At 44.1% G+C, this 27,471-nt stretch overlaps 1 protein-coding gene across 1 annotated transcript in view; it reads left to right on the top strand.

The window, feature by feature from the left end:
- Positions 1-24,821, top strand: part of HNMT (histamine N-methyltransferase) — a 78,487-nt gene extending 53,666 nt beyond the window's left edge. Inside the window, exons 6-7 of the mRNA XM_029605401.1 lie at positions 8,082-8,175; positions 21,781-24,821. Coding sequence (XP_029461261.1) covers positions 8,082-8,175; positions 21,781-22,136 — 450 coding nt within the window. The 3' untranslated portion in view covers positions 22,137-24,821. The remainder of the gene's footprint in view (positions 1-8,081; positions 8,176-21,780) is intronic.
- Positions 24,822-27,471: the final 2,650 nt, after the last annotated feature.

Raw genomic sequence — 27,471 nt, 5'->3', positions numbered from 1 at the left:
CTCCACAATCTCACTCTCCCCCCAAGCTTTAAGCCCCCAAATTACCCAGTAAAGCATTACTCACCAATCCTCTTCAGCCACCCGCAAAATCTTCTGCTCTGAATGCTCCTTCAGGATAGAGGGTTACCAAGCACTTTCCCTATTATATATATTGTGCTTCAAAGGCAAATTACTGTTAACAAACCCCATTTGATGACTTCAGTTAGTTTGCCAGATACCTTATCAAATTAATCACTCTTCACTAACACCTTTTCAAAGCAAATTACCTTTTCTTTTTAACAGGTACACACATTTAGAATTGTCTACCTTTCTTTTCTTTATATCAAACATACACTTAGAATAAGCTACCTTTCCTTTTTAATGAAGTACAGAAATTAAAGATTTATTTACTCCATAATCTCATTCTCCCCCAAACTTTAAGTCCCAAAATTATCCAGTAAAGTGATACTCATTTATCCTCTTTAACTACCAGCAAAATCGATTAGAGATGAGCTTCGATTTTTACTACCGGTCGTTTTTTGAGTCGGATGCTTCGGGGTAAAGTTCGTTTTTCCTCAGTTAGTTTTTTGGAAAAACAAACAAAAAACTAAGCAGGAAAAATTAAACCGGCCCAAAAAAACAACGCGGGAAAACCCCACCCCAAGCATTAAAATTTACTATAAAACATTAAATACAACCCCCCCCCCCCACCATCCCATCCCTCCCCAAGACTTACCAACATCCCTGGTGGTCCAGCGGGGTCCCGCGAGCAATTTGTCCCTCCGTGCTGTCTGGCCTGCCTCGCTCAAAATGGCGCGATAACCTCTGACCTACTATGTCACAGGGGCTACCGGTGCCATTGGTCAGCCCCTGTCACTTGGCCATCGGTGCCATCTTGTGCTCCTACCATGTGACAGGGGCTGACCAATGGCACTGGTAGCCCCTGTGACATAGTATGGGCAAAGGCTATCAGAGCCATTTTGATTACTGGCAGTCAATGGCGAGATCGCTCTTGGACCCCCGCTGGACCCCAGGGACCTTTGGCAAGTCTTGGGGGGGTCAGGAAGCCCCCCAAGCTGGACAAAAGTCCCTGGGGGTCCATCGGGGGTCCTGGAGTGATCTGCCAATAATCAAAATGGCGCCGATAGCCTTTGCGCATACTATGTCACAGGGGCTACCGGTGCCATTGGTCAGCCCCTGTCACATGGTAGGAGCACAAGATGGTGCTGATGGCCATGTGACAGGGGCTGACCAATGGCACCGGTAGCCCCTGTGACTTAGTATGTGCAAAGGCTATCGGCGCCATTTTGATCGAGGCAGGCCCAAAAATCAGACGGCAAGGAGGGAGAAATCCCTCGTGGGACCCCGCTGGACCACCAGGGATGTTAGTAAGTCTTGGGGAGGGATCGGGATGGTGGGGGGGGGGGTTGTATTATACTAAATGTTAATGCTTGGGGTGGTTTTTTATTTAGAAAAATAAAATGTGTCCCTCCCCCTGTACAAACCCGAAAAACAAAATTTTCTCGTAGTTCGGGGAAAATCTGTTTCGACGAATTAGGCAATTTCATTGAACTTGCCTAATTCATCATAAACAAATGCACATCTCTAAAATCGACTTCTGGTAAAGGCTAGAGGATGAAAATAAAGAAAAGCGTGCATAGGGGTAACGGGGGGGGGGGGGGGGTAACTTGCTGGTGTAGTAGTTGCTACCCTTATGGCCCGATTTTAAAAGGGCCACACACGTAAATTATGGCAGTTACGTGTGTGGCAGAGCTTTGTGCACACCATGCGCATTGTTCAATGGGCCAGGCCATGCTCATAACCCCCGTTACGCGCAGAGGTGCCAGGCCCTGCGAAAGGAGCGGGCCAGAGGCATGGTCTGGGCGGGGCTGGGGGGGGGGGCGGGCCGGGATTGTGCCATTAGCTGCTGTCCTAGGGAAGCAGGCGCCAGCAGCCGGTCGGCATATGGAGATTATGTCTGCTCCGGAGGAGCAGTAAGTAGGAAAATAAAAAATAAAAAATTTGGTGATAGAGTAGTTTTAGGGTGCGGGGAGGAGAAGAGAAAAAGGAGGAAGGATAGAGTTAGGGTAAGAAAGGTCCCTCCCAGTCCACTCCTTGCATCGCCGTGCATATTTTGCTAAAATTCCCCCCTGCGCATGGAGCTGGCCACCTGCCCGCACATGTGCACACGGACATGAAAATCCGGTACGCATGTGCACGCAGGACCTATATTTTATAACATGTATGCACCGACGTCTGCATGTTATAAAATCAGCACGTCCATGTGCACGCAGGTCTTAAAATCGACCCCTTAATAAATAAGCCTTGATACTATTAATACAACTCCATCATAGCTCTCTGCTTCAATGGCAGTGAGAAATGGGTAATTGGATTCAAATAGCAACCAATGAGGGCCCCGATGTTTACAGTTTAGGGAATAAATAAAGATGGAGGTAACTAGCTGATGTGGCACTTACTACTCTTAATCCCTAAGGGGCAGATTTTTCAAAGGGTTACGCGCACCGGGCCTATTTTCAAAAGGTCTAGTGGCGCGCATAAAGCCTCGAGATGCGTGTAAGTCCCAGGGCTTGAAAAAATGGGCGGTCTGGGGTGGGGGCGGGGCCAGAGGCCTCTCCATAGCTGTTGGGCTGGGGGATCGTGCACTGGCAGTTGGCCAGCGCTTGAAAGTTATGCCTGCCTCTGGTAGGTATAACTTGTGAGATAAAGGTATGTTTTGGTTTGTTTTCAGGCTGGGGGGAGGGACAGGGAGGGGAAGGGAGGGGAAGGTGGGGGGGGGGGGGGGAAGGAAAGTTCCCTCTGAGGTCACTCTGATTTTGGAGCGGCCTAGGAGGAACAGGGAAAGCCAGTTGGTCTCCCCGAGGGCTCGGTGCACACAAGGTGCACTAGTGTGCACCCCCTTGCACACGCTGACCCCTGATTTTATAACATGAGTGTGGGTTGCGCACACAAATGTACGTCGCGGGCATAGCTTTTAAAATCTACACCTAAGCCTGATACTTTGATGCAACTCCAACATTGCTTTCTGCTTTCACGGCAACGGATAAGGGAAATTGCATTCAAACAGCATCCAAGAGCCCTGACATTTACAGTCTGGAAACTGATAAGCATTGGGGTAACCTGCACAGTGCAGCAGATATTGGTATAAGCTTGCTGGGCAGACTGGGTGGATCATTTGGTCCCTTTCTGCCATCATTTCTATGTTTATATGTTTCTATGCTCTCAATTCCCTAAGTAAACGATTAATAGCAGTTAATGGACCTCTCCTCCAAAACTCATCCAAACCTTTTTTGAACCCTGTTACATGTGGATATTATGAAATGGCCACGTCTCTGAACGTGAGCCAGCATATGCGCTAGGGATGTGCATTCATTTTGAACGAATGCGCAATCCGAAACATATCCAGGGTAAGGATTTTTTCCTGCATACCTTCCCACTACAGGGCTGCCACCAACCGCCGGACATCAGCGCCGATCCATTGAGCATCCGTGAAACTCCCTTCACTACATAGCCGACCCCTAAACTCCAACCAATACATAGAGACTCCTCCGGACAACCATCCAAAAGGCAAACAGAGGAAATGTTTTTATTCATCTCTGCTCTGCAGACCTCTCTGGATGTCCCTTAGCGCAATCCTATAGGACAGCTTTATTTATTATTTTATAATCCCTAGTTCTAGATCCCTTTGTCCATCTTCAGATTCATTCTACAATTCCAATTTTCGTCTAAGCTCTCTCCATTGCACGTCCCTTTTAAAATGCACTCCTTCACTATCCCTATCATCAGCAAACACCCCAAACACAAAGAGAATCCACCCCCGATTCATCTTATCCAACAGAAGAGACTTATCCCTATTATTCTATCACCAATCACTCAATTACTAGGCCTCTCATTATTCTCACTTACACTCTTCAATGCACAATCCCTCTCAAAAAAATCACACATTCTTAATGATCATCTCTCAGAAGACAATCCAGACATCTGTGCAATCACAGAAACTTGGTTAAAACCCATGGACTCAGTACTTTTAAATCAACTCCCCACTTCAATCTACGATATTTTTTCAATTCCCAGACCAAAGAAAAGAGGAGGCGGTCTACTTTTAGCAGCAAAGAAAGAACTAAAGATAAATCTTCAACATTCCCTTTCAATTTCAAATATAGAATTTGCTTGTTTCAAATCAAACCGGCTCCAAATCTGCCTTATTTATGCTCCTCCCGGAAAAATTGAGGCAGACCCATCTCCCATTATTGAATACTTATCCAAGCACATCAACTATGACTCCCCTGCATTAATAATGGGAGACTTTAATCTACATGTGGACTTGAACAAACGCTCCCCTAACTGCGAAACTTTTCTTTCTTCACTTAAACACATGGGTTTCAAACAGATCATAGACAATCCAACTCACAAAGCAGGCCACACCTTGGACCTGATTTTCGTAAATGAAGGCATCTCTCCATCATTCCCTCCAATCTGTACACCAGTACCTTGGTCGGACCATTTTTTCATCACAACGATCCTCAAGAATGCAGACTCTCCTCCTCCTTATTTACCCAAAACCACAATCCACTTTAGGAAACCCTGTTCATCAGATACTATTTCCAATCATCTTGAAAAAGAACTACCACATCTCGATTTTTCAGACGTGAGCTCAGCCTTTACTTCATGGCATACAATCACCAACAAAATCGCAGACCAAACCTGCCCGCTAACCACCAAAGTGATTCACAAAGCACAGGACAACAGAAAACCCTGGTTTACACCCGAATTGAAGGCTATAAAATCAGACCTTAGAAACAAAGAACATACCTGGTGCAGAAATCCTTCTACCACGAACCAAGCAATCTACAAAGCCACTCTCAATAAGTATAGAAACTCCATCTTTAAAACAAAAAAATATTTCTACGCAAAAAAAATCCATCATTTCATATTTGACTCTAAAGCTCTTTTTTCTTACGTCTCAGCTCTAACTAAACCCGTCCCTCCATCAATTCCTGATGATCAAGCACTCGCCAAAGCTACTGAGCTTGCCTCCTTTTTTGAAGAAAAAATGATCAAGCTCACTAATCTTTTTCACACCTCTACTCCTATTACCCAGCTCTCACAGACCACAGCATCACAGCATCAAAATGCCAGGTTAGAATCCTTCGTGACCACCTCATCATTCGAATCTTTCGAAACCACTTCATCACTTGAAATTATGAATATCCTAAAAAAACTCAAACCCTCTTCACATCCTATAGATACCATCCCTTCAAACCTTCTCATGTCAATACCAAACATCATTGCAAAACCGATCGCAAAAATCATTAACTGTTCATTAACTCAAGGTAAAGTTCCAGATTCTCTCAAGCAAGCCATCTTGAAACCTCTCCTAAAAAAACCCTAATCTTTCAACAGATGAACCAGCTAATTTTCGCCCCATTGCTAACCTACCCTTCATTGCTAAGGTCATGGAGAAAGTAGTTAATAAACAACTTACAGACTACTTGGAAGATTTTAAGATCCTGGCTCCATCTCAATATGGTTTTCGGAAATCCTTTAACACAGAATCCCTTCTGATCTCTCTCTTGGATTCAGTCTTCCTTAGTTCAGAAAAAAGACAACGTCACCTACTCATTCTCCTCGACCTCTCGGCGGCCTTTGATACGGTTAATCATTCAATTCTTCTAGACCGACTAGCCGACATTGGTATTTCAGGCACTGTCCTAGATTGGTTTCGCTCATTTCTCAGCAACAGATCATTCAAGGTAAAAATTAATAACAAAGAATCTAAGCCAATCAGTTCAAATCTGGGAGTTCCACAAGGTTCTTCCCTCTCCCCAACCCTCTTCAACATTTATCTCCTACCCCTCTGCTTCCTGCTATCTAAACTGAAAATCAAACATTTTGTATATGCAGACGACATACAAATTCTCATCCCTATAAAGAAGTCCCTTCAAAACACTTTAATTTTCTGGGAATATTGCTTTCAGGAAATCAGCTTGCTCCTTACCAAACTTAACCTGGTCATCAACAAGCAAAAAACGGAATACCTTATCATCTCCCATGATGACAACTTCATTCCTAGAGAGATATCTAACTTTATAATTGATCAAACACAAAAAGACATGACCTCTAATCCTAATCATCCTGCAACTATCCTGGACAACATCAAAAACACTTCCCACGTAAGAGATCTAGGCGTGCTTTTGGACACCCACCTGAACCTCAAACATTTTGTAAATAACACAACTAAAGAATGCTTTTTCAAATTACAAGTTCTGAAAAGGCTAAAACCCCTTTTGCATTCACACGATTTCCACCTTGTCCTTCAAGCAATCATACTCTCCAAAGTGGATTATTGTAATGCTTTGCTACTTGGTCTTCCAGCCAACTCCATGAAGCCTCTACAGTTGTTACTGAACTCAGCAGCCAGGTTCCTGACCAACGCAAATAAGAGAGACCACATTACACCCATTCTCTTCAAGCTTCAGTGGCTTCCGATTAAATACAGAGTACTCTACAAAGCCATGACCATCATACATAAATCCTTAAACAACTTAGCCCCAATTGATCTTACTTTTCAGTTTCGCACCAACAAATCAAAGAGACCAATAAGAAAAGCTTATCAAGGCTCCCATTTTGTCCCTCAAGCCAAAACTCCACTAAGTAACAGAGCTTTTTCCACCGCAGGTCCCTCTAATTGGAATTCACTTCCACCAGACCTTAGACAGGATCCCTGCCATCAATCCTTCAAGAAAAAACTGAAAACTTATCTATTTAATCTAGCATTTCCCTGATTTCTTACTGTAGATTTACCATGGCAAATTCAATTTGTTTGTTTCTTTTATAATTTCCTCCCTCTAATCCTTCCTTTTTTTAACCACCTTTCTGGTCCCTCTGTTCTTTTTCCCCTTCCCTCTCTTCTCCACTTCCTCTCTCATAATTTTCACTCTGTGCTCCCATGCTCTATTTTCTCTCGATACTTCCATATGTTATTTAATTTTTAATTTTTTAATCCATTTTTTGTTTTCCTGTAAGGCATCTGGTAAAAATGAACAATTCAAACTGTGTTTTATTATTGTTCCAACAGGTTTTCATGTTTTTGATGTTCTTTGTTACATGTAATGCTTTTTCAAGCAAGTTTTAATTGTTCAATGTAAACCGATTTGATTTGCATCTAATGCAAGAAGACCGGTATATAAAAAACCAAAATAAATAAATAAATAAATAAATATAGGTCCCTATTTGTTGCATTCGTGGGTCCACGAAACGTATGGTGAACCCCCATGAATGCAACATATCATTAATGAATAAAACCCCTACCCTCCTGACCCCCCCAAGACTTGCCAAAAATCCCTGGTGGTCCAACGGGGGTCTTGGAGCCATCTCCTGCACTCGGGCCGTCGGCTGCCGGTATTCAAAATGGTGCCGATAGCCCTTTGCCCTTACTAGGTCACAGGGGCTACTGTGCCATTGGTCGGCCCCTGTCACATGGTAGGAGCAATGGACGGTCAGTTCCAGCTTGTGCTCCTACCATGTGACAGGGACCGACCAATGGCACCGGTAGCCCCTGTGACCTAGTAAGGGCAAAGGGCTATCGGCACCATTTTGAATACCGGCAGCCGACAGCCCGAGTGCAGGAGATGGCTCCAGGACCCCCATTGGACCACCAGGGACTTTTGGAAAGTCTTGGGGAGGTCAACCCCCCACCCTCTTGACCCCCCCAATACAAATACTAGCACCCTCCTGACCCCCCCAAGACAAATACCGAATGCAACTAATGGACAAATCGGGTTTCCCCGAAAATGGATGCAACAGATTTGCATCCCGGCGCAATGAATACCGAATAGCAACAAATCTCTTTCCTTCTGCACATCCCTAATATGCGCATGTATGTACTCCCGTGCAGCTATTTGAAAATTACCGTCCCAGATTATTTCCCTGTAAGAGACTATTCTGGCACAATACATTTTGCTTATAAAAATTGTGATGGTAAATAAGATTTATGGGTGATATACTATACTTGTCTTTTATAAATTGAGGTCAACAACATATGTGAATGATGCATGTCATTAAAATTTATTTTCTGTCTCTAGATGCTATATTATGTAGATGATATACCTGCAACTCTTAAATACTTCATTAGCTGCTTGGCACCAAATGGGAGACTTCTTATCATTCTTGTATCAGGTAGGTGATGTTGAATGAACTTTATGCTAATAAAAGAACAGTTCACAGTATTGCACTTATGTATTTAAGATATCTGAAATTATGAATGTGTCCAGATGACTTTAAAGAAACACAGTGAAAAAAAGAAGAAATTCTCTCATAATGAATATTGCAAAAACTCCTACTCTTTATCCAAAATATTTCCATGTTTGAGGTTATATTACAGAGTAATAAAATTATTTCAAAGATACATTTTTTTCTGGCAAAAATTAAACAACTTATACTAAACAGTACTGTTTTATAATTAGTGGGTGCAATTTTCAAACTGTAAAGGCAAGTGCAAAGTCTGCTGGTAAGCTTTTAACTGTGGATTTTTCACCAATTCTCAAAGAAAAATGCATCTGCATACTTTTCCTTTGAAAAGTGCCCCAGGAAAAAGTGCCTGCAGAAATCTGCACCTGTTCATTCTACAAATATTTGTACCAGCAAAAACAATGTATATAATTTTGAAAATTGTATTTTTTGTTTCTATTCTACCTTGCATGACTTACAATAGTGTGAGAGGGGGTTTCTAAAGGAGATTACAATAGGGTTAAAATTTAGGGCTGGGGATTGTATGCCTAGAAATTGCAGACTGAAATTAGATACATGTCCTTAGCATATTCATAGGGGTCTTTGTTTTCAGTTCTTATTTTATTTTCCCTGGACTACATCAGTGTTTATAATGGAGAAAATCGGTGCAAAAAAAAGGAGTCATTTTTGTCCACTGAATTTTCCGCTGTTTATTTCATTATGATAAACACTGATGAATTTCCAAAGAAAAGGAAAGAAAAACTGAAAACAGAGGTTTCTAGGAATACAAGAAGCAAAATGGGGAAGTTTACCAAAGTTGCATTTGCAAATGTAAAACTATACATATTGTTGCCTCTCCTAGTCTAACATTGCTGTGGAAACATTTCTACCAGAATACAGATAAAAGTACATATTTGTGGAACAACACACATACTCATATCTGCATTAAAGATGGGCAATTTTCAATAGCTCTTTTACCTGTATAACTAGACATTTAATTTTCATGGGTAAATGGTTTTTAAAAATTGTCCTTGGTGTACTATATATACTAAAGTCACATGTGTGAAAACCCCATCAGTAACAAGAATAAACAGCATCTTTGAGTGTTCAGAAATTTGACAGCTGAAAGTAGGCAACCTTAGGTTTATATAATGATGCATACCCACTCTTGGAATAGGCTAATTCTGATTACAGTTGTCCCTGACATTAGTATTCTAGCAGTACACTCAATCTTTTACTTGTCAGCCAAGGAACACACCAAATAAAACAGCACAGTTTTAATTTGAGTAATCAGGATTGTGGTAAAAAAGTTGCACATAAAGGGCTCATCATAAATGGGTGTGAACATCTATACACAGTACAAACAATTTGTAGTGATACTCTGCACTTACAGGGTACAAATTATATTGACATAACAGGGCAGATAAAATCGGTAGAGATGGCACTATATATCGTAAGGATAGCATGGAGTCAAATAAGATAAAAGTTTTGTAAGAAACTGCACTCTGGAATCCTTATGGATAGAATTTGAAAGGGTAAAAGAGAAGAGTATAGTAGTGGGAATATATTACCACATGCCTGGTCAGGATGAGGAAACATGCAAAATGCTAACAGAGCTTATTCTGACTAGTAAAATAAGTAAGGAAATAATAATGGGAGATTCCATTTATTTGGGTATTGATTAGGTGAATGTCACATCAGGACATATAAGGGAAGTTAAGTTCCTGGATGCTATCATTGACTGTTTCATGCAGCAGTTGGTCATGGAACCAACAAGAGGGGGAACTATATTAGATCTAGTTTTCAGTTGAATGCAGGTCCTGGTACAAGATTTAAAAGGTGCAGAATATGCTTCGCAAAAATGAGCATAATATAATTAAATTTGATATAATCAATGGAGAAAAACTACTGCAGTAGTATTTAATTAAAAAAGGTGAATATGATAAAATGAGGACATTTGTTTTAAAAAGTTTAAAGGAGCAATTCACAAGGTTAAAAACTTGCATGGACATTGTTTAAAATTGCCATACTTGAGGCTTAAACAAAATGGATTCTTTGCATTAAAAAAAGGTTGAAGGAACACGAAACGACTACCAGCATGGTTTAATAGTGAGGTGAAAAAGGCAATTAAAGCCAGCATGGCATCATTCCAAAATTGAAAGCAGACCCAAACAAGGAAAATAGTAGGGATGTGATTTCTTAGTGGCTGTTTGAAATAGGAGAAGGACATGTGGGAGTATCCATAAGAAAAACCAGCCCTTTCCTGTGAGTCATAAGTGAAATCACAGCCCTGTCATAGAGTGGATCAGACAGGTTAGCAAGGAGACGAAAATGCAAACTATCAGAGCTAAGCATTTTTCTAATGCAGCCAATTGCTGCTCTCATTCAGTGTTCTGTGACGCTGTTCCTGATGATGCTATACTATTTATACTTTAAGCACATGGCGTGCCACACTCTTTCTTTGCGGGGGTGGTCCCAGGAGGTGGCTTTACTTAGAGCTAGTCTGAGAGTCTCAAATCTATATTCAATTGCTAGGTACTTTGATAGAATTTTCCATTGAAAAAAATATTTGTTCATTTTTGCTGCAGTGCCAGCCAGCCAAGCTTTTTTTGACTGCACTTTTTTTTATTGATCTCAGAAGGTCTCTCTGACTCTCCCACTGAGACAAGCTGCTAGCAGTGGCATTTTCCTGCTTATCTTACCCCCCTGGAGTAGGTAGTTGCAGGCACAGGCAGGGTGTGGATGGAAGACAGTGTGAGTTGGTATTTTCAAACAAGAAACAGCATCACTAGGAATTGTGCACACAGAGCAGTCTCAGTTGTAGCGTACATCAAGGCACTGCACTTGTGCACTGCATCTGTTGCCAGTTTTGCAGACACATATATTGGGACAGCAATCCCCAGTAGGCATCTTCTGGAATTAAAATTGTGTTGTGAGCTCATACAGCGGTCCCAGTTATTGTGTATATCTAGGCACTGCATCATGCACCTGTGGGCAGTTTTGCAGGCGCACATATATTGGGACAGAGGTGCTCTTTGAAGCCAAATCCCCAGTAGGCCTCTTTTGGAAATAATTATTTTAATTGAAATCCATAGTAGGCAGAAACATTAAATCCATGATGTCAGGGAAAGCTAGATGTGGTCGAGTGATTGGGACTGGCAGAGGAGGTACTGGCAGAGGAGGCACTTCAAAAGGCAGTGCAAGTTCCCCATTAAAGTTAAAAAGGGAGCTGTTCCAATCTAAAATCTCTGGAGGGGCAGGCAGTTCCATCGGAAAAAAACTGAAATTTAAAGATGATGCATCGCCACCACCTGTTTCTGACCCTATAGTTTTGGAGGTGAGGGAAGGGGAGGCTGAGTCATGCAAGACAAAAGGGTGAGACCCAAAAGCAGCAGTGTGACAGCAGACTCGACTTAGCGTTGACAATGTAGCGCAGACACTGTTTGCTTCTGATTCTGATGAAGAATCATCTTGTGTAGGATTCTCATAATCAGAAATGGAAGAAGTAATAGTTGAAGAAGGTTTAGGAAGATTAGTTAGTTCTGTCTTAGCCTCCACTTCAGTGCTGCAGGGGAGAGATGAAACTGATGCTGATGAGGAGGAAGAGCAGTCAGAGCAGGCACAGAGTGTGACTGATGCCCCTGGCATTGCATCTCAGGGTGCACTTCATCTCCAGTGTCAGCACCCACCCTGAAGGCTATAGAGAAGGGATCATGAAAGAAATCTGCGATCTGGAGCCACTTTAAAGTGATGGAGGACCCGTGTTTTGCTCAGTGTAATTACTGTGCCAGGGCTATTAGGAGAGGCAAGCAAATGGGACATCTAACTAATTTTGGCATGATGGATCATCTGCAGAAGCAACACCCAACAGTCAAGGGACCCCTTTTTCCAGGCAGCGTAAAGTGGTTGAAAAGGAGCAGAGTCACCCCATGCCCCAGCCCCTTCTAGCAGTCAGGTGGCAGGCCAACAGCCCCCTGCCATGTGCCAGAAGCAACAACCCACCATGGAGGAAATGGGGTGGTGTTTGGTAATGCTATCCCAGGGAAGGAGGCAGGTAGCCTCAAAAGTTGTAAACAAGAGCATTGGAGAAATGATTGCCCTGCATGACCAGCCCTTGCAGATAGTGGAGAATGTGGGTTTCAAGCATTTGCTGAAGGTCTTAGTTCCAAATTACAAAGTCCCCTCCAGAACTACATTTAGCAGAAAGGTCATTCTCAGCCTGTACAACCAGTGTTACAGTCACATCTAAGCACTGTTAGCTAAGGCAGAAGGGAGTGTGCATTTCACCTGTGATATCTGGACTGTACTGAATGCTGCACACTCTTACATCTCCCTGACAGCACACTGGTGGGACCTGGCTGAGGCAGGGGCAGGCAGCAGCTCTATTACTGAACAAGTGTGCAGTAAAGGTGGGCTTTACTGCACACAAACCTGACAGACGATGCCCATACCTCAGCCAATATTCTAGCATGCATCAGAGAGATGCTGGCAGGCTGGCAGCTACACCAAAGAGACAGGAATCTTCAAGCAGGGTTCTTTGTCACAGACAATGGTGTAAACATGGTAAAGGCAATATCAGACGGGGGCTTTAAGAACATCCAATGTTTTGCACACACTCTGCACCTGGTAGTGAAGTCAGTTCTGGGGTTGGAGTCCAATCACCAAGAGAATGAATACCTGTATACATTAATACAGAAGTGAAGGAACATAGCAGCGCACTTCCACAGAAGTGTGAAGGTGGGGCAGGTTCTCCGACAAAAGCAGACTGATTTGGAGATGCCTCACAAGCGTCTCATTCAAGACATTGCCACCAGGTGGAATTCCTCCTATATGATGCTGCAGAGGTTAGCAGAGCAGCAGACACCCCTTCATAACCTTTCTCTGGAAATAGAGATAGGTGTGCATAGTCCCCTAGGGCATCATGATTGGTTAGTCATGAATAGCTGGTAAAAATCCTGCAGCCCCTCAAGGATGCCACGGAGGAGCTGAGTTCCTGAAGTGCCACCTTGGCTGACATCATCCCTATAGTTAATTTTCTGGAGGAAAATTTGGAGGGCTTTAAACAGGAAGAGGGAATGACAGCAGAGGTGCTGCATTGTTTGGACATTTTGCAGAAGCAGGTGCAAGAGAGATTAAGACCTTTAACAAAACACTACACATACATGCTCGCCACAGTCTGTGATCCTCGTGTGAAAGGGAAACTCACCCTACAGTCTGATTGTCTCATATTTGTGAAAGACCTGCTGTTAGTAAAGGTCTGTGAACAGGAGCGCCATAGGCAGAGACAGATTAGGCATGAAGCAGAGGAGGAAACAGTGGGTACTTCAGAGAGTAGTGCTAGCCCAAGCAGGAGCAGCCCTCTGTCAATGACAGCTAGTACTTCCTTCTCCACTTCAGTATGCCAAAGACATGTTGCCCCTAAAAAATAATCTGTTCTGGAACGGTCTAGAGAGAGAGCAGCTGGCATGAAGGACTTTCACCCCACCCAAGCAAAGGAGACACCAGCACAAATATCAGTGACACGGTATCTCACAGAGCCCACAGAGGACATGCAGACAGATCTTCTGGCATATTGGGCACACAAGTCCACTATCTGGCCACACCTAGCCAAAGTGGCTCAGCGATATCTGTCATGTCTACCAACCAGGGTGCCCAGTGAACGTGTATTTTCAATGACAGGGGATATCATGAGCCTTACTGCTCAAGGCCGGCACAAGAGTTGATTGAAATGCTAGTGTTTTTTAAAATAAACATGGCTGTGCTTGGGTTTCCAAATTTTCCCTGTGAATGGAAAGATGAATTAAAGCAATTGAAAGTCTTGCAGCAGCTCCAACTGCCTCCTCTGCTCCAGATAATATCAGCACATGTACCTGACCTGAAATGCTATGCCAGTCTGTCCACTGTCCAGGCCATACGTCCCTACAAGGGCCTGACCTCAAACTCTGTGCTTGTCCATCCAGGCCGTACATCCCTATAAGGGCCTGACCTCAAATGCTGTGCCTGTCTGTCCACTGTCCAGCCCTTATGTCATTACAAGGGCCTGACCTCAAACGCTGTGCCTCTCTAAGTTTAGTTCTAGTATTTCTAATTTCAGTTTCATATATTTGTACATCACTTCTTTACAGAATATTATTTTTCCTGTTTTGCAACATTTGGAATGTAAGAACATAAAAAGCTGACTTAAGATGTTTGGAGCTTGCATATTTCATATGCTCCTTTTCATGACCTTCATAAAATGGGCCATTGTCCCTAAATCTTTCTTAGGTGCCAAAGGTAATGTTTCTAGTACTATATAAAACTGGTGGTAGTTGCACTCTAGTTCATTCTCTGTGCTCCCATAGTTTACAGAGGCACTGTGTAAATGACAAAGAAAACATAGGTTGATATTGTAGATTTGAACGAGCAGAGGTTTTCTTATTTCTGAGAGCTCCAAGTTCCTTTGTCATCAGCCGAAGTGCATAAGTACAGTTAATAGCTTCTGGGTATTTACAAGGGCCTGACCTCAAACGCTGTGCCTGTCCGTCTACTGTCCAGGCCATACATCCCAACAAGGGCCTGACCTCAAACACTGTGCCTGTCCGTCCAGGCCGTACATCCCTACAAGGGCCTGACCTCAAATGATGTGCCTGTCTGTCCAGGCCATACGTCCCTACAAGAGCTTAACCTCAAACGCTGTGCCTGTCCGTCCAGACCTTACGTCCCTACACGGGCTTGACCTCAAACACTGTGCTTGTCAATCCACTGTCCAAGCCTTAAGTCCCTATAAGGGCTTGACCTCAAGAACTGTGCCTGCCCGTCCACTGTCCAGGCCTTACATCCCTACAAGGGCTATACCTCAAACTCTGTGCCTGTCCTTCCAGGCCTTATGTCCCAACAAGGTCCTGACCTCAAACGATGTGCCTGTCCGTCCAGGCCGTACATCCCTACAATGGCCTGACCTCAAACGCTGTGCCTGTCCATCCAGGCCGTAGGTCCCTACAAGGTCCTGACTTCAAATGCTGTGCCTGTCCATCCACTGTCCAGGCCGTATGTCACTACAAGGGCTTAACCTCAAACACTGTTCCTGTCCATCCAGGCCTTACATCCCTACAAGGGCCTGACCTCAAATGCTGTGCCTGTCCATCCAGGCCTTACGTCCCTACAAGGGCTTGACCTCAAACGCTGTGCCTGTCCATCCAAGCCATATGTCCCTACAAGGGCCTGACCTCAAATGCTGTGCCTGTCCACCCAGGCCGTACGTCTCTGCCAGGGCCTGACCTGAAACACTGTGCCAGTCTGTCCACTGTCCAGGCTGTACATCCCTACAAGGGCCTGACCTCAAACGCTGTGCCTGTCCTTCCAGGCCATACATCCCTACAAGGGCCTGATCTCAAATGCTGTGCCTGTCCATCCATGTCTTACATCCCTACAAGGGCCAGACCTCAAACGCTGTGCTTGTCCATCCAGGCCGTATGTCCGTACAAGGGCCTGATTTCAAATGCTGTGCCTGTCCGTCCACTGTCCAGGCCGTATGTCCCTACAAGGGCTTAACCTCAAACACTGTTCCTGTCCATCCAGGCCTTACGTCCCTACAAGGGCTTGATCTCAAACACTGTGCTTGTCAATCCACTGTCAGGCCTTAAGTCCCTATAAGGGCTTGACATCAAGTACTGGGCCTGCCCGTCCACTGTCCAGGCCTTACATCCCTACAAGGGCTTGACCTTAAACTCTGTGCCTGTCCTTCCAGCCCTTATGTCCCAACAAGGTCCTGACCTCAAATGCTGTGCCTGTCCGTCCAGGACGTACATCCCTACAATGTCCTGACCTCAAACACTGTGCCTGTCCATCCAGATCTTACGTCCCTACAAGGGCCTGACCTCAAATGCTGTGCCTGTCCTTCCACTCTCCAGGCCTTATATCCCAACAAGGGCTTGACCTCAAACACTGTGCCTGTCCATCCAGGCCTTATGTCCCTACAAGGGCCTGACCTCAAATGCCGTGCCTGTCCATCCAGGCCGTACATCCCTACAAGGGCCTGACCTAAAATGCTGTGCCTGTCCATCCAGGCCATACGTCCCTACAAGGGCCTGACCTCAAACGCTGTGCCTGTCCGTCCAGGCCGTACATCCCTACAATGGCCTGACCTCAAACGCTGTGCCTGTCCATCCAGGCCTTATATCACTACAAGGGCCTGACCTCAAATGCTGTGCCTGTCCATCCACTGTCCAGGCCTTATATCCCAACAAGGGCTTGACATCAAACACTGTGCCTGTCCATCCAGACCTTACGTCCCTACAAGAGCCTGACCTCAAATGTCGTGCCTGTCCATCCAGGTCTTACATCCCTACAAGGGCCAGACCTCAAACGCTGTGCTTGTCCATCCAGGCCGTACGTCCCTACAAGGGCCTGACCTCGAATGTTGTGCCTGTCCATCCAGGTATTACATCCCTACAAAGGCCAGACCTCAAACGAGGTGCTTGTCCATCGAGGCCGTACGTCCCTACAAGGGCCTGACTTCAAATGCTGTGCCTGTCCATCTACTGTCCAGGCCGTATGTCCCTACAAGGGCTTAACCTCAAACACTGTTCCTGTCCATCCAGGCCTTACGTCCCTACAAGGGCCTGACCTCAAATGCTGTGCCTGTCCATCCAGGTCTTACATCCCTACAAGGGCCAGACCTCAAACGCTGTGCTTGTCCATCCAGGCCGTACGTCCCTACAAGGGCCTGACCTCAAATGCTGTGCCTGTCCGCCCAGGCCATACGTCTCTGCCAGGGCCTGTCCTGAAACACTGTGCCAGTCTGTCCACTGTCCAGGCTGTACGTCCCTACAAGGGCCTGACCTCAAACGCTGTGCCTCGCCATCCATTGTCCAAGCCTTATGTCCTTAAAAGAGCTTGACCGCAAATGATGTGCCTGTCTGTCCACTGTCCAGGCCTTACATCCCTACAAGGGCTTGACCTCAAACTCTGTGCCTGTCCTTCAAGGCCTTATGTCCCAACAAGGTCCTGACTTCAAATGCTGTGCCTTTCCGTCCAGGACGTACATCCCTACAATGGCCTGACCTCAAACGCTGTGCCTGTCCATCCAGGCCTTACGTCCCTACAAGGGCCTGACCTCAAATGCTGTGCCTGTCCATCCACTGTCCAGGCCTTATATCCCAACAAGGGCTTGACCTCAAACACTGTGCCTGTCCATCCAGGCCTTATGTCTCTACAAGGGCCTGACCTCAAATGCCGTGCCTGTCCATCCAGGCCGTACATCCCTACAAGGGCCTGACCTAAAATGCTGTGCCTGTCCATCCAAGCCATACGTCCCTACAAGGGCCTGACCTCAAACGCTGTGCTTGTCCATCCAGACCGTATGTCCCTACAAGGGCCTGACCTCAAATGCTGTGCCTGTCCATCCACTGTCTAGGCCTTATGTCCCTACAAAGGCTTGACCTCAAATGCTGTGCCTGTCCATCCACTATATAGGCCTCACATCCCTACAAAGGCTTGACCTCAGATGCTGTGCCTGTCCGTCCAGACTTTATGTCCCTACATGGGCCTGACCTCAACCACTCTAGGGGTGAACCCATTCTAGGGAGTCCTTTCCTGCACAAAGGAAAGGGAACTTTCCCTGGGGCCAGCCTGTCTTGCCCCTATCAAAACCACAGTGACCAGACTACCTCCGCTCTGCCAGCCTGTCTTGCCCCTATCGACTTTCTGCCACTCTGCCTTGCTGCCATACACCAGGCGACTCACTCTACTCCTTGTGGTGTTCTTGCCACTATCATGGTTCCTCATTTAATGGTGCTAGTCTTTCTGCTGCTTTGTCCCTTTATCAGCGCATGTGCTTTTTTCTGACACTCTTTCTGCTTGCTATGTTCCCCCTTCATTGTGCTGTAGGATGTTGATGCCACTTGTCTTGCCTCTTTGCCTGTCATGCTGCCTTTGAGGGTTCATGCAACTGTTATTGATGCTCTCTTTTGAAGCTGTTGTGTGTTTTTGACACTCTCACTGCTGCTTTGCACCTCTGTTAAATCACCCTTTGCCCCTTTACAGTGCCTTTGGCTATTCATGCCACTTTGGTGCCACTTTGCCACAGTCTAAGTACCTTGGAGCTCTTTTCTCGTTCTGATGATTGCTCCCCAGAAGTTTCATCAGAATTGATAATAAAACCCCAATTCTGCAGCCAAAAATAGGCTGCAAATACTTCCCCCATTGAATTTAATGGGAAAACGGAAAACGAATAAAAGTAATCAACTAATTGGTTTTTCCCCCTATGAAACTAATGCAATGAATTTGGTTCCAGGTGAAACGAAAACCGAATTGAAATTAATTTTTTCCTTCTGCACATCCCTAGAAAATAGGGAAGAGCATAAGCATTGTTAAGCTAGACATTAAAAATTAATTAAGCAGGCTAATTTGAAAAGAAGTGTGCCATAGATGTAAAAACAAGTAATAAAAACTTTTCAAGTACATTTAAAACAAAAAGCCTGTGAGGGAGTCAGCTGAGCTATTGGTTGACCAAGACATAAAATAGGGTTCACAGGAAGGACAAGAAAAGAGCAGAAAAACTAAATGGATTATTTGCCTCAATCTTAACTGAGGAGGAAGTCGGGGATTTTACCCACACTAGAAACATTTTTGATGGTGATGACTCCATGCTCCTGGGTAACTTTAACTTAACTGGCAATTTTCAAAGAATATGGCTGGTTAAACAGAGATTGCTGAAAAAACCAAACATTTGAGTTGGCCTTACAGCCTGATCCCCACCCCTCAGATAAATGCCAGAGATATCCAAAAGTTGGCCTTTAGCTGGATAACTCACAAGTTATCCAACTAAATGCCTTTAAAAAATTGTTTGGTCATAAAAAATGCTGTCTATAGCCATTGCAGGTTTGTTTACAAAAATGAGAGGAGGCGAACCGAGCGAGTCTTGGGGCGCCGCAGTTAACTTGGGCGCGAGCAGTCGTCCAGGCAGCGGTGAAGGGGTCGGGGAAAGGGCAGGCGAGACGGGGAGCCAATGATAGCGCGGCACGTTTAAAACCCTGCGCTGTCATTGGTTCCCCGACAGTGGAGTTAGCAAGGCAGGGGTCTGGCGAGCAGTTGCGAATCTGGCAGTGGGGCAGGCGGTTGTTCTTGCTTCCCTCCCTCCCTCCCATTTGAAGTGTATGTTAATGGTTTATGCTGTATTTGTGCGTGTTTTGTCGCAGTTTGGGGGCGGAAAACCCGAGCCAAATGTATTGTATTGTTTACAATTGTGAAGGGGCATTTTGGAGGGGGGGGGAATGCTCGGGTAGCGTGGGGGCTGCTACACGGGAAGGCCTAGAGAGCAAGAGGGGGCCGATGCTCAGGCCGCAAGCTTACCCTCGCTGGTGACGAGGCGGGGTGAGTAAATGGGGGGTGGGGCAGAAGCTAGCTTACCATTGGGCCGCGGTGGTAAGTGAAAAATGGCAAGCGGCGGAGGAGGCGGATGTGGGGGATCTTATTTGAAAGTTGTTTGAAATTATGTTAAGATTTGGCTCGGGTTAGGTTGAATAAACTGCGGCCTTTATTTAATACCATACGGTGGTCCTGTCTATTTATTTTGGAAGGGAAAAGGGGGGGGGGAGTGAAGTTGCGCGAGGCCTGGGTGGCTGTCTCGTGTCCCTATGTTAACAAAAATAAATAAAATCAAAACAAAAGTTCATTCATCTCACATCCATATTTTTAAAAATTATATATTGCTGTTTATATTTTCCATTAAATATTCATACAAAAACAATCTTTAAAAGAACGTCTGAAGTAGACCACGTTTTGAAAATTTGCATCAGGGAACTTTAACTCTTCCTGCAAACATAATGTGCATTTCTCAGGGAGTGTAATTTCCAATGGGCCTTCTGTGGGTAGAGTAGTTCTATTCCTGCAGAAATGTCCCTTTAGAAAACAACATTTGTAAAATTATGTACTTACACACTCTATACACAGAGGTGGATTTTAGAACAAGTGCGTGTGTGCCCATACACAAGCATATCGGTGCGCACGCAAAGATATTCTGGAATTTTTAATTGGGCACACACTTGCTCGCATATGTTTTAAAATGCACAAACCACATGTAAGTATGCTCCTAATTTTAAGAGGTTACTCGAGCACAGCTGGTGTGTATGTGTCTTCCATTGAACCATGTCAGCTTTTACTCATGTATGTCAGAGAATTTCAAAACATGCTCACTCAAGGCATATTCCCAGTTTTGCAGCCAATCCACCAGTTTCTTCAGTTAATTGCAAGGTCTATCAGATCTATATAGATCTTCATTTTACATGCCCCCTAGTTGACCCAGACTCCTCACCCTGATCTTTAAGCCCTAAAACTCAAGCTCTGCTTTACTACTTTACTCCTCAACAGGAGAATAGTAAAGTTACGTGGATATTTCGCGTTTGCGTGCTGTGGTTTTCGGTTTTAAAATTTGGAGATACATACATAAGTCTTGGAACGCCCATGCCCTGACCATTCCCTACCCTTTTTTAACCTCCTTATTCCTTATGGGCCAGATTTTCAAAAGGTTATGCACGTAAATCCAGCGGATTTACGCGCATAACTGGCCTTACGCACACCGTGCCTATTTTTAAAAGGCCCGGCAGTGCGCGTAAAGCTCCGGGACGCATGTAAGTCCCGGTGCTTTGTAAAAGGGGCAGTCTGGAGGTGGGGAGGGGATGGGGCAGGGCGGTCTGGGGGTGGAACAGAGCGAGGCCAGAGGCCTCTGCACGACTGCTGGGCCGGGTATCGTGCGCCGGCCGACTGCCGGCACATACAACTTACTTCAGCCCCATGGCTGAAGTATGTTTTGCAATAAAAAAAAAAGAAATTGTCAAAGGTAGGGGAGAAAGGACGGAGGAGGGAAGGGAAGGTTAGGTGGGGTGGGGGAGTAGGGAACAGGGGAAGGGAGCGCGGCTCGGATCGGGCTCGGCACGCACATGACACACAATTGTGCATCCCCTTGTGTGCGCCGATTCCTGATTTTATAAAATGCGCGCGCCTGCACGCATGTTATAAAATCGGGCATATATGTGCGCGCGCTGGGTAGCGCGTGCACTGCTTTTAAAATCTACCCCTATGTGAATGGGTGCATATGTATGTATTTTGCAGCTTTTTAAAATCTGTGTTGTTCGCGTGCGGCCCACATATACTCACCGATACATTTCTGTGCATAGGGGAGTGATGTTCCAGGGGGTGGGGTGGGTGGAGCTAGGACTTAGGTACATGCCTAAAATCTCTCAATGGAACTGCATGCCCTAAACACCAGTTGCAATTGTGTGAGCATTGCTTTACTTGGAAAATTTTCAAAGCAGACTTATGCATACAAGTCCAATTTGAAAACTGGTTTCACTTATACATGATGTTAAAATATTACCCCCTTAATGTGAAACATTTTAATGCTGCTTTCACTTGCTTATGTTTTCTTTCCACAACACAAAGAGCATCTCCATGCCCAGAATAAATATTGCATTGATTCTTTTTTCCTCTTCAGTCTGAACCATTCCTGTTCGGTTGTTTGGTTTTAACAAACATTTTTAAAATTACTAATCATTTAAATATATGATCTTTTAATAGGAAAGAGTGGTTGGGCACCTTTGTGGAAGGCATACGGAAATCGCTTTCGCGTGAATAACCTTTGCTTATACGTTACATCTTCGGACATCAAAGATTTGCTTGATGAAGCACGTGCTAAGTACACATATTATGACCTGCCATCTGAAATGGATATAACAGAATGTTTTGTTGAAGGAAGTGAAACTGGATTACTACTGTTGGATTTTTTGACAGAAATATTGAACTTTAGTGAAACTGCCCCACTTGAAATAAAAGCTGACGTAATGGAAATGCTGAAACAGTCTGAATGCAGTGAACAAAAAGATGGAAAGACAATTTTTAATAACACCTTGGGTGTATTCATTGTTGAACCATGAGTACTTGTTATCATGCAGATTGCCAAATATTGAAAATCCTAATTTATGTCTTGTATACAATCACATAAACTCTGTCTCTGAAGTTTACTTACTAGAAATTGAATCAAACATACCTTTATCCTGTGAATATTTGCCAAATATAGGGTTATGCACAAGTTTCAAGTTGGTACAGAAATGTAATTATGTACACTAAGAGGAAGATATGTTGGTATACCATAAAGGCATATGATTATCATGTATTATTGTATGCATACATTATACAGTGGAAACACAAACATCATTGTGGTAATTATTTCTGCGAAAATTCGAGGAGAGTCCAACTCACTGCTTTTTTTTTTTTTAGTAAAGTCCTATTTCCAGCTCCAACTAAGGCCTGGATTCACCATTCTATATCAGAATGGTGAATCCAGTGAAAACGGGGGGCAGGCCTGCGAAAGCCGGCAGCCATCGCACCACAGCGGTGTTATCGCTTCCTGCTTTCGCACCCAATAGCGCCACCGTGAAAGGTGGCTCTATTGGGCGAGCTACTAGCAACGATAACTTGGCTTACCTTATCGCCGCCAGCGAAGACATTGCGGAGTCCGCTCCAACGCCGCCCTGACTCCTCCCCTTGCCACCTCGACTCCGCCCCTAGCAAGCTATCGCACACGATAAGCTTTACAAAATGACCCCATTAGTGAGGCTATCTTTATACTGCAAGAACTAAATGAAAGGCTTCGTAAAATAGTGCCAATTTACCATAAAAAGTATGGGATGGATTTCCAAAGGAGTTGGGCTCATAAAATTAGAATATATGCCTGTAAGTAGCTTGTACCTGGGAATATGCTACTTTATAAACTTAAAAAATACATGCGTATTTGTGGTTTCACTTGCACATTTATATGTACAATAAAAGGGGCATTTTGGGGCATGGCTAAGAGGAAAAAATGAAAGTTGCAATTTTATACGATATTTATGTGTCAACTTATTTGCACAGTTTTACACCTGCTAATTATCTCGCACAATTGATATCGGACGTCAATTTTCTCCTACTGGTTGGATGGAAGGCTTAGGTAAATTGGGAGAAGTTCAGGGTGAAGAATTAGGAGTTTCTCGAAGAAGAACAGAAGGACTTGGTGAACTGGTAGAGGTATCGGCAAACTGGTGATTTCAATTATGTGCACATTTTAAAATATAATGACTTCCATATGTAAATCAGGGTTTTATATGACCATGATATATATTTTTTATGAGTAAAATAGACATGTGTATAAAATAAGCAGAAAATGTACATGCTTTCCATGCATAGCAGATATTCACGTGTAACAAAAGAATTTGCCATCCCCTTAAACTTTGTTGGCTTAATTATTTATCCCATTTTGATTGGGATTTAACTTTTCCTGTCCTTTCCTTACTAGAATAATATTATTAGGAGGTAATTTGAAAAGCAGTTAAATGTGTAAATATTACATTCTTTTATAGCAATTTTATAAAGCCATTTAAGCATCTAAAGTGCACTTGCACGTAAATATCCTATGGACAATTCAATGGCCTAAACTGTAGCAATTTTCAAAAGCCAACTTACACAGATAATGTGCATTTACATGTGCAAAACCCAATTTTAAGTGTGTAAATGCTTTTTAAATCAGGTCTTATCTGTGTATTGTTTAATATAGTATAATATTTATGTAAAACAAATGTTTTACAGAGAAATACAGTAATTTCTGTTTGGATCATATTTATTAATGCTTTCTCCTATTCTGTACCTATCTGGGAACTTATTAATAAATCATACTTGTGCCTATTTCAACCTAAGTTTTCTAAAATAATTATCTCTAGATACCTGAAAGGATTTACAATAATTAAAACTGTTTTCACTGAATATGCATCCTCTTAATTATATGATTTCAATTAATTTTGATAGCATTGACATTTTCTAGTTATAAATTAAAGCTAACAGCTAATGAAATGCTTAAATGAATGACCTCACAATCATTTGTAAAGTACGCTCCATACTACTATGCATTCTTTATTCACAGTGTTTTAGACTATACATTCTGTTCTGTAAGATTGCTTTATTAAGACCAACATTAAATTATCACTATAGCAGATTGACAAACTGACCAATACAAAAAAAAAACTTCCTACACCAGCAATTTACTTTTCCATATACCTCAAACACAGCCTTGATATGTATGTCAATCTCCTCTGAATTATATGACAACATATACAAGGTACTTCAATTATATGCCCAAATTAATTTTTGCTGATGTCCTTATCAATTAGCTTATAATACAAGAAGGTCCATAATCCACAAATCATGAAGAATAACTAATGAGAGCTGAAATATGTTGTTCAAAGGGAGATAAAGAACAAATACAGGGAATAACTTTAAAATATACGCGTGTGTCCATATACACAACTATATAGATGTGTGTGCATGCATATGTATGCTATATTGTGTGTATTTTTCATATAATCTATGTGGATACCAGTTCATTTTCAACAACGTACTGAGTGCACAACTGATAACGTAGTCTATGATTTTATATTTGGGACAAATCACAGATCTTTATATGAACTCACATATTAGCCTACTTTTTAGTATTAATATTTGTGATCAGATTCTCGCTTTTCTTCAGCTCTATGTTAATTATATTAGCATTTATTGCATTGAAAAACTCAATAAATATATTTCTGTGGCAATAGTGAGTGATTTGTCTTCATTTTCTTTATTTTGCTTGTAAAATTTATGTCCCACCTGTAGATATTGATAGAAAGATAACTTTTGCTCGTAAGCATTTGAAGTGATTTGCCACTAAAATCTAAATATTTTCTTCTCACACAACCTTTCCATGTGGCATACACCAGTTCCTAGGCATGAGCAGTAGTTATAAATGAAATAGAAAAACAAAACAAATTGAGGGGGGCCCCATGAATTAAATGAGTCATCTTTGTTTCATTCATTTGAAAGAGAATTATTTCTATAAGCCATTAGAGTCAATAGACTCATAGAAATAATAGGAGAGCAACAAGTGTACAGTTAGGAACTCATACAAGGGTAGATTTTAAAAAATAATGTGATCGCGTACTTTTGTTGGCGCACCAGGCGCACCAGGCGCCAACAAAAGTACGCTGGATTTTATAAGATACGCGCGTAGCCGCGCGTATCTTATAAAATCCAGGATCGGCGCGCGCAAGGCTGCCGAATTTGGGCAGCCTGCACGCGCCGAGCCGCGCAGCCTTCCTCCGTTCCCTCCGAGGCCGCTCCGAAATCGGAGCGGCCTCGGAAGGAACTTTCTTTCGCCCTCCCCTCACCTTCCCCTCCCTTCCCCTACCTAACCCACCCCCCCCCCGGCCCTATCTAAACACCCCTACCTTTATCCATGGATTTACGCTTGCCGGAGGCAGACGTAAATCCGCGCGCCCAGCGGGCTGCTGGCGCGCCAAGATCCGACCTTGGGGCTGCTCCGGAGGGCGTGGCCACGCCCCCGGAATGCCCCCGGGCCGGCGTCACGCCCCCCAAATGCCGCGTCATTCGGCGACGCCCCCGACAAGCCCCTTTCAGGAAGCCCCGGGACTTCCGCGCGTCCCGGGGCTCTGTGCGCGCCGGCGGCCTATGGAAAATAGGCACGCCGGCGCGCGGGGGGTTTAAAATCCACCCCACAGTGTATAGCGGAGACAGTGAGCAGACATGGATAGGGTGGAATTGTTGTCAAGGACACAAGAGGGCTGGCGTATCACAGTGAAGCAATTTGCTAATCCAACCTATCGCTTCGCACCGGGGTACACGGATGCTGATCTTGATCATGTCAGAGATTTACTCTCATTGCTCCTCAAGACATTGTCTCTGTGAAAGGCAGATGCTATCTGAGCTCTCTCTGAGTTATAAAACTTTTCCCAAACTGTTTTTTCACTGCTGCCCGTCTTATAGTGTCACCGTCTCACTGTGCCAGTTACACACATTGCAATCAGCAGCGAGGCAGCGCTGCATCGCAATCTCTGTGTCTCAAAGCAGATTTGTGTTACTTGCTGTTCTTTTTTTCTCCTTGGTGGTGACTGAAGGCAGATTTGAGAATTGCTTGAAGAGCTGTTAGTGTCTGGGCAGTAGGCATAAAAAGAGCCCCGAGGGCAGGGCTGACACTGCAGCATATCAGGCTGCGTAGTAAAGCCTGTCAGTATCAGAGCACACAGTGTGACACTCATTGCAGCAGTGTGTTTGTGTTCCCCTCACGCAGACATCAATGTGGCATTAGCACAGCCAGTGGGTATTAGGGATGTGCAGAGGGACCGCATACGTTACATTCGGTATTCGTATTTGTGGCGGGGCAGATACGTTGCATTCGGCAAGGGGGGGGCCCCGATCCGTTCGTGCGTTCCATTCTTTTTCGTTTCCCGGCTAAAATTTAATTAATTATAACCCCCCACCCTCCTGACCCACCCAAGACTTGCCAAAACTCCCTGGTGGTCCAGCGGGGTCCAGGAGCCATCTACTGCACTCATTCCGTCAGCTGCCGGTATTCAAAATGGCGCTGATAGCCTTTGACCTTACTATGTCACAGGGGCTACGGTGCCATTGGTCGGCCCCTGTAACATGGTAGGAGCAATGGACGGCCGGCGCCTATAGCCTTTGCCAATAGCCTTTGCCCTTACTGTGTCACAGGGGCTATTGGCGCCATTTTGAATACCGGCAGCCAATGGTGTGAGTGCAGTAGATGGCTCCCGGACCCCCACTGGACCACCAGGGAGTTTTGGCAAGTCTTGGGGGGTCAGGAGGGTGGGGGTTTTGTTTAAATTCTCTCCTTTAGATGGCAGAATAATTTGGTGAAGATTCATTGTATTCGTGGGAATTGCAATATGTTTTGCTTCCCCACGAATACAACAAATATGGCCCTATACTTTGCGGATTGCCAATAAATTGCAAATGAATGCACACCCCTAGTGGGTATTACAAAATACCATTGGAAAATATTAAATCATTGTAATCTTCACATCCCCAGTGACATAAAATTAATCATGTCAGGGTCAGGGATAGGGAAAGGCAGAGCAAGTAAAGTAAATGTTTCCAAAATTTATTAGAGGTATTAGAGGTATGGCAGGCAAGAAGAAAGGTAACAACAATAAGAGTGCTGGGGTAGAACATGAGGTGTATGGCAGGTGCTGGTGGCATGCAGAGTGCCAACAAAGCCTTCAAGGTGTTCTTAATCATGTTGCCACTCATGAAAATTTTTTAAACCCAAGCAAAAGGAGATTGTATGTTAGGAATACTAGCATTAACATTGGCAGCTTGCAACCTCGTGTTCCCTCTCCCTCCGGCCCTTCAATGAAATCCATACATTAACACACATATACTCGA

This window comes from Rhinatrema bivittatum, chromosome 6 (assembly GCF_901001135.1).
Source record: "Rhinatrema bivittatum chromosome 6, aRhiBiv1.1, whole genome shotgun sequence".
Classification (NCBI taxonomy): Eukaryota; Metazoa; Chordata; class Amphibia; order Gymnophiona; family Rhinatrematidae; genus Rhinatrema; species Rhinatrema bivittatum.
Note: the sequence above shows the minus strand (reverse complement) of the source record. Positions and strands in the feature narration are given on the sequence as shown.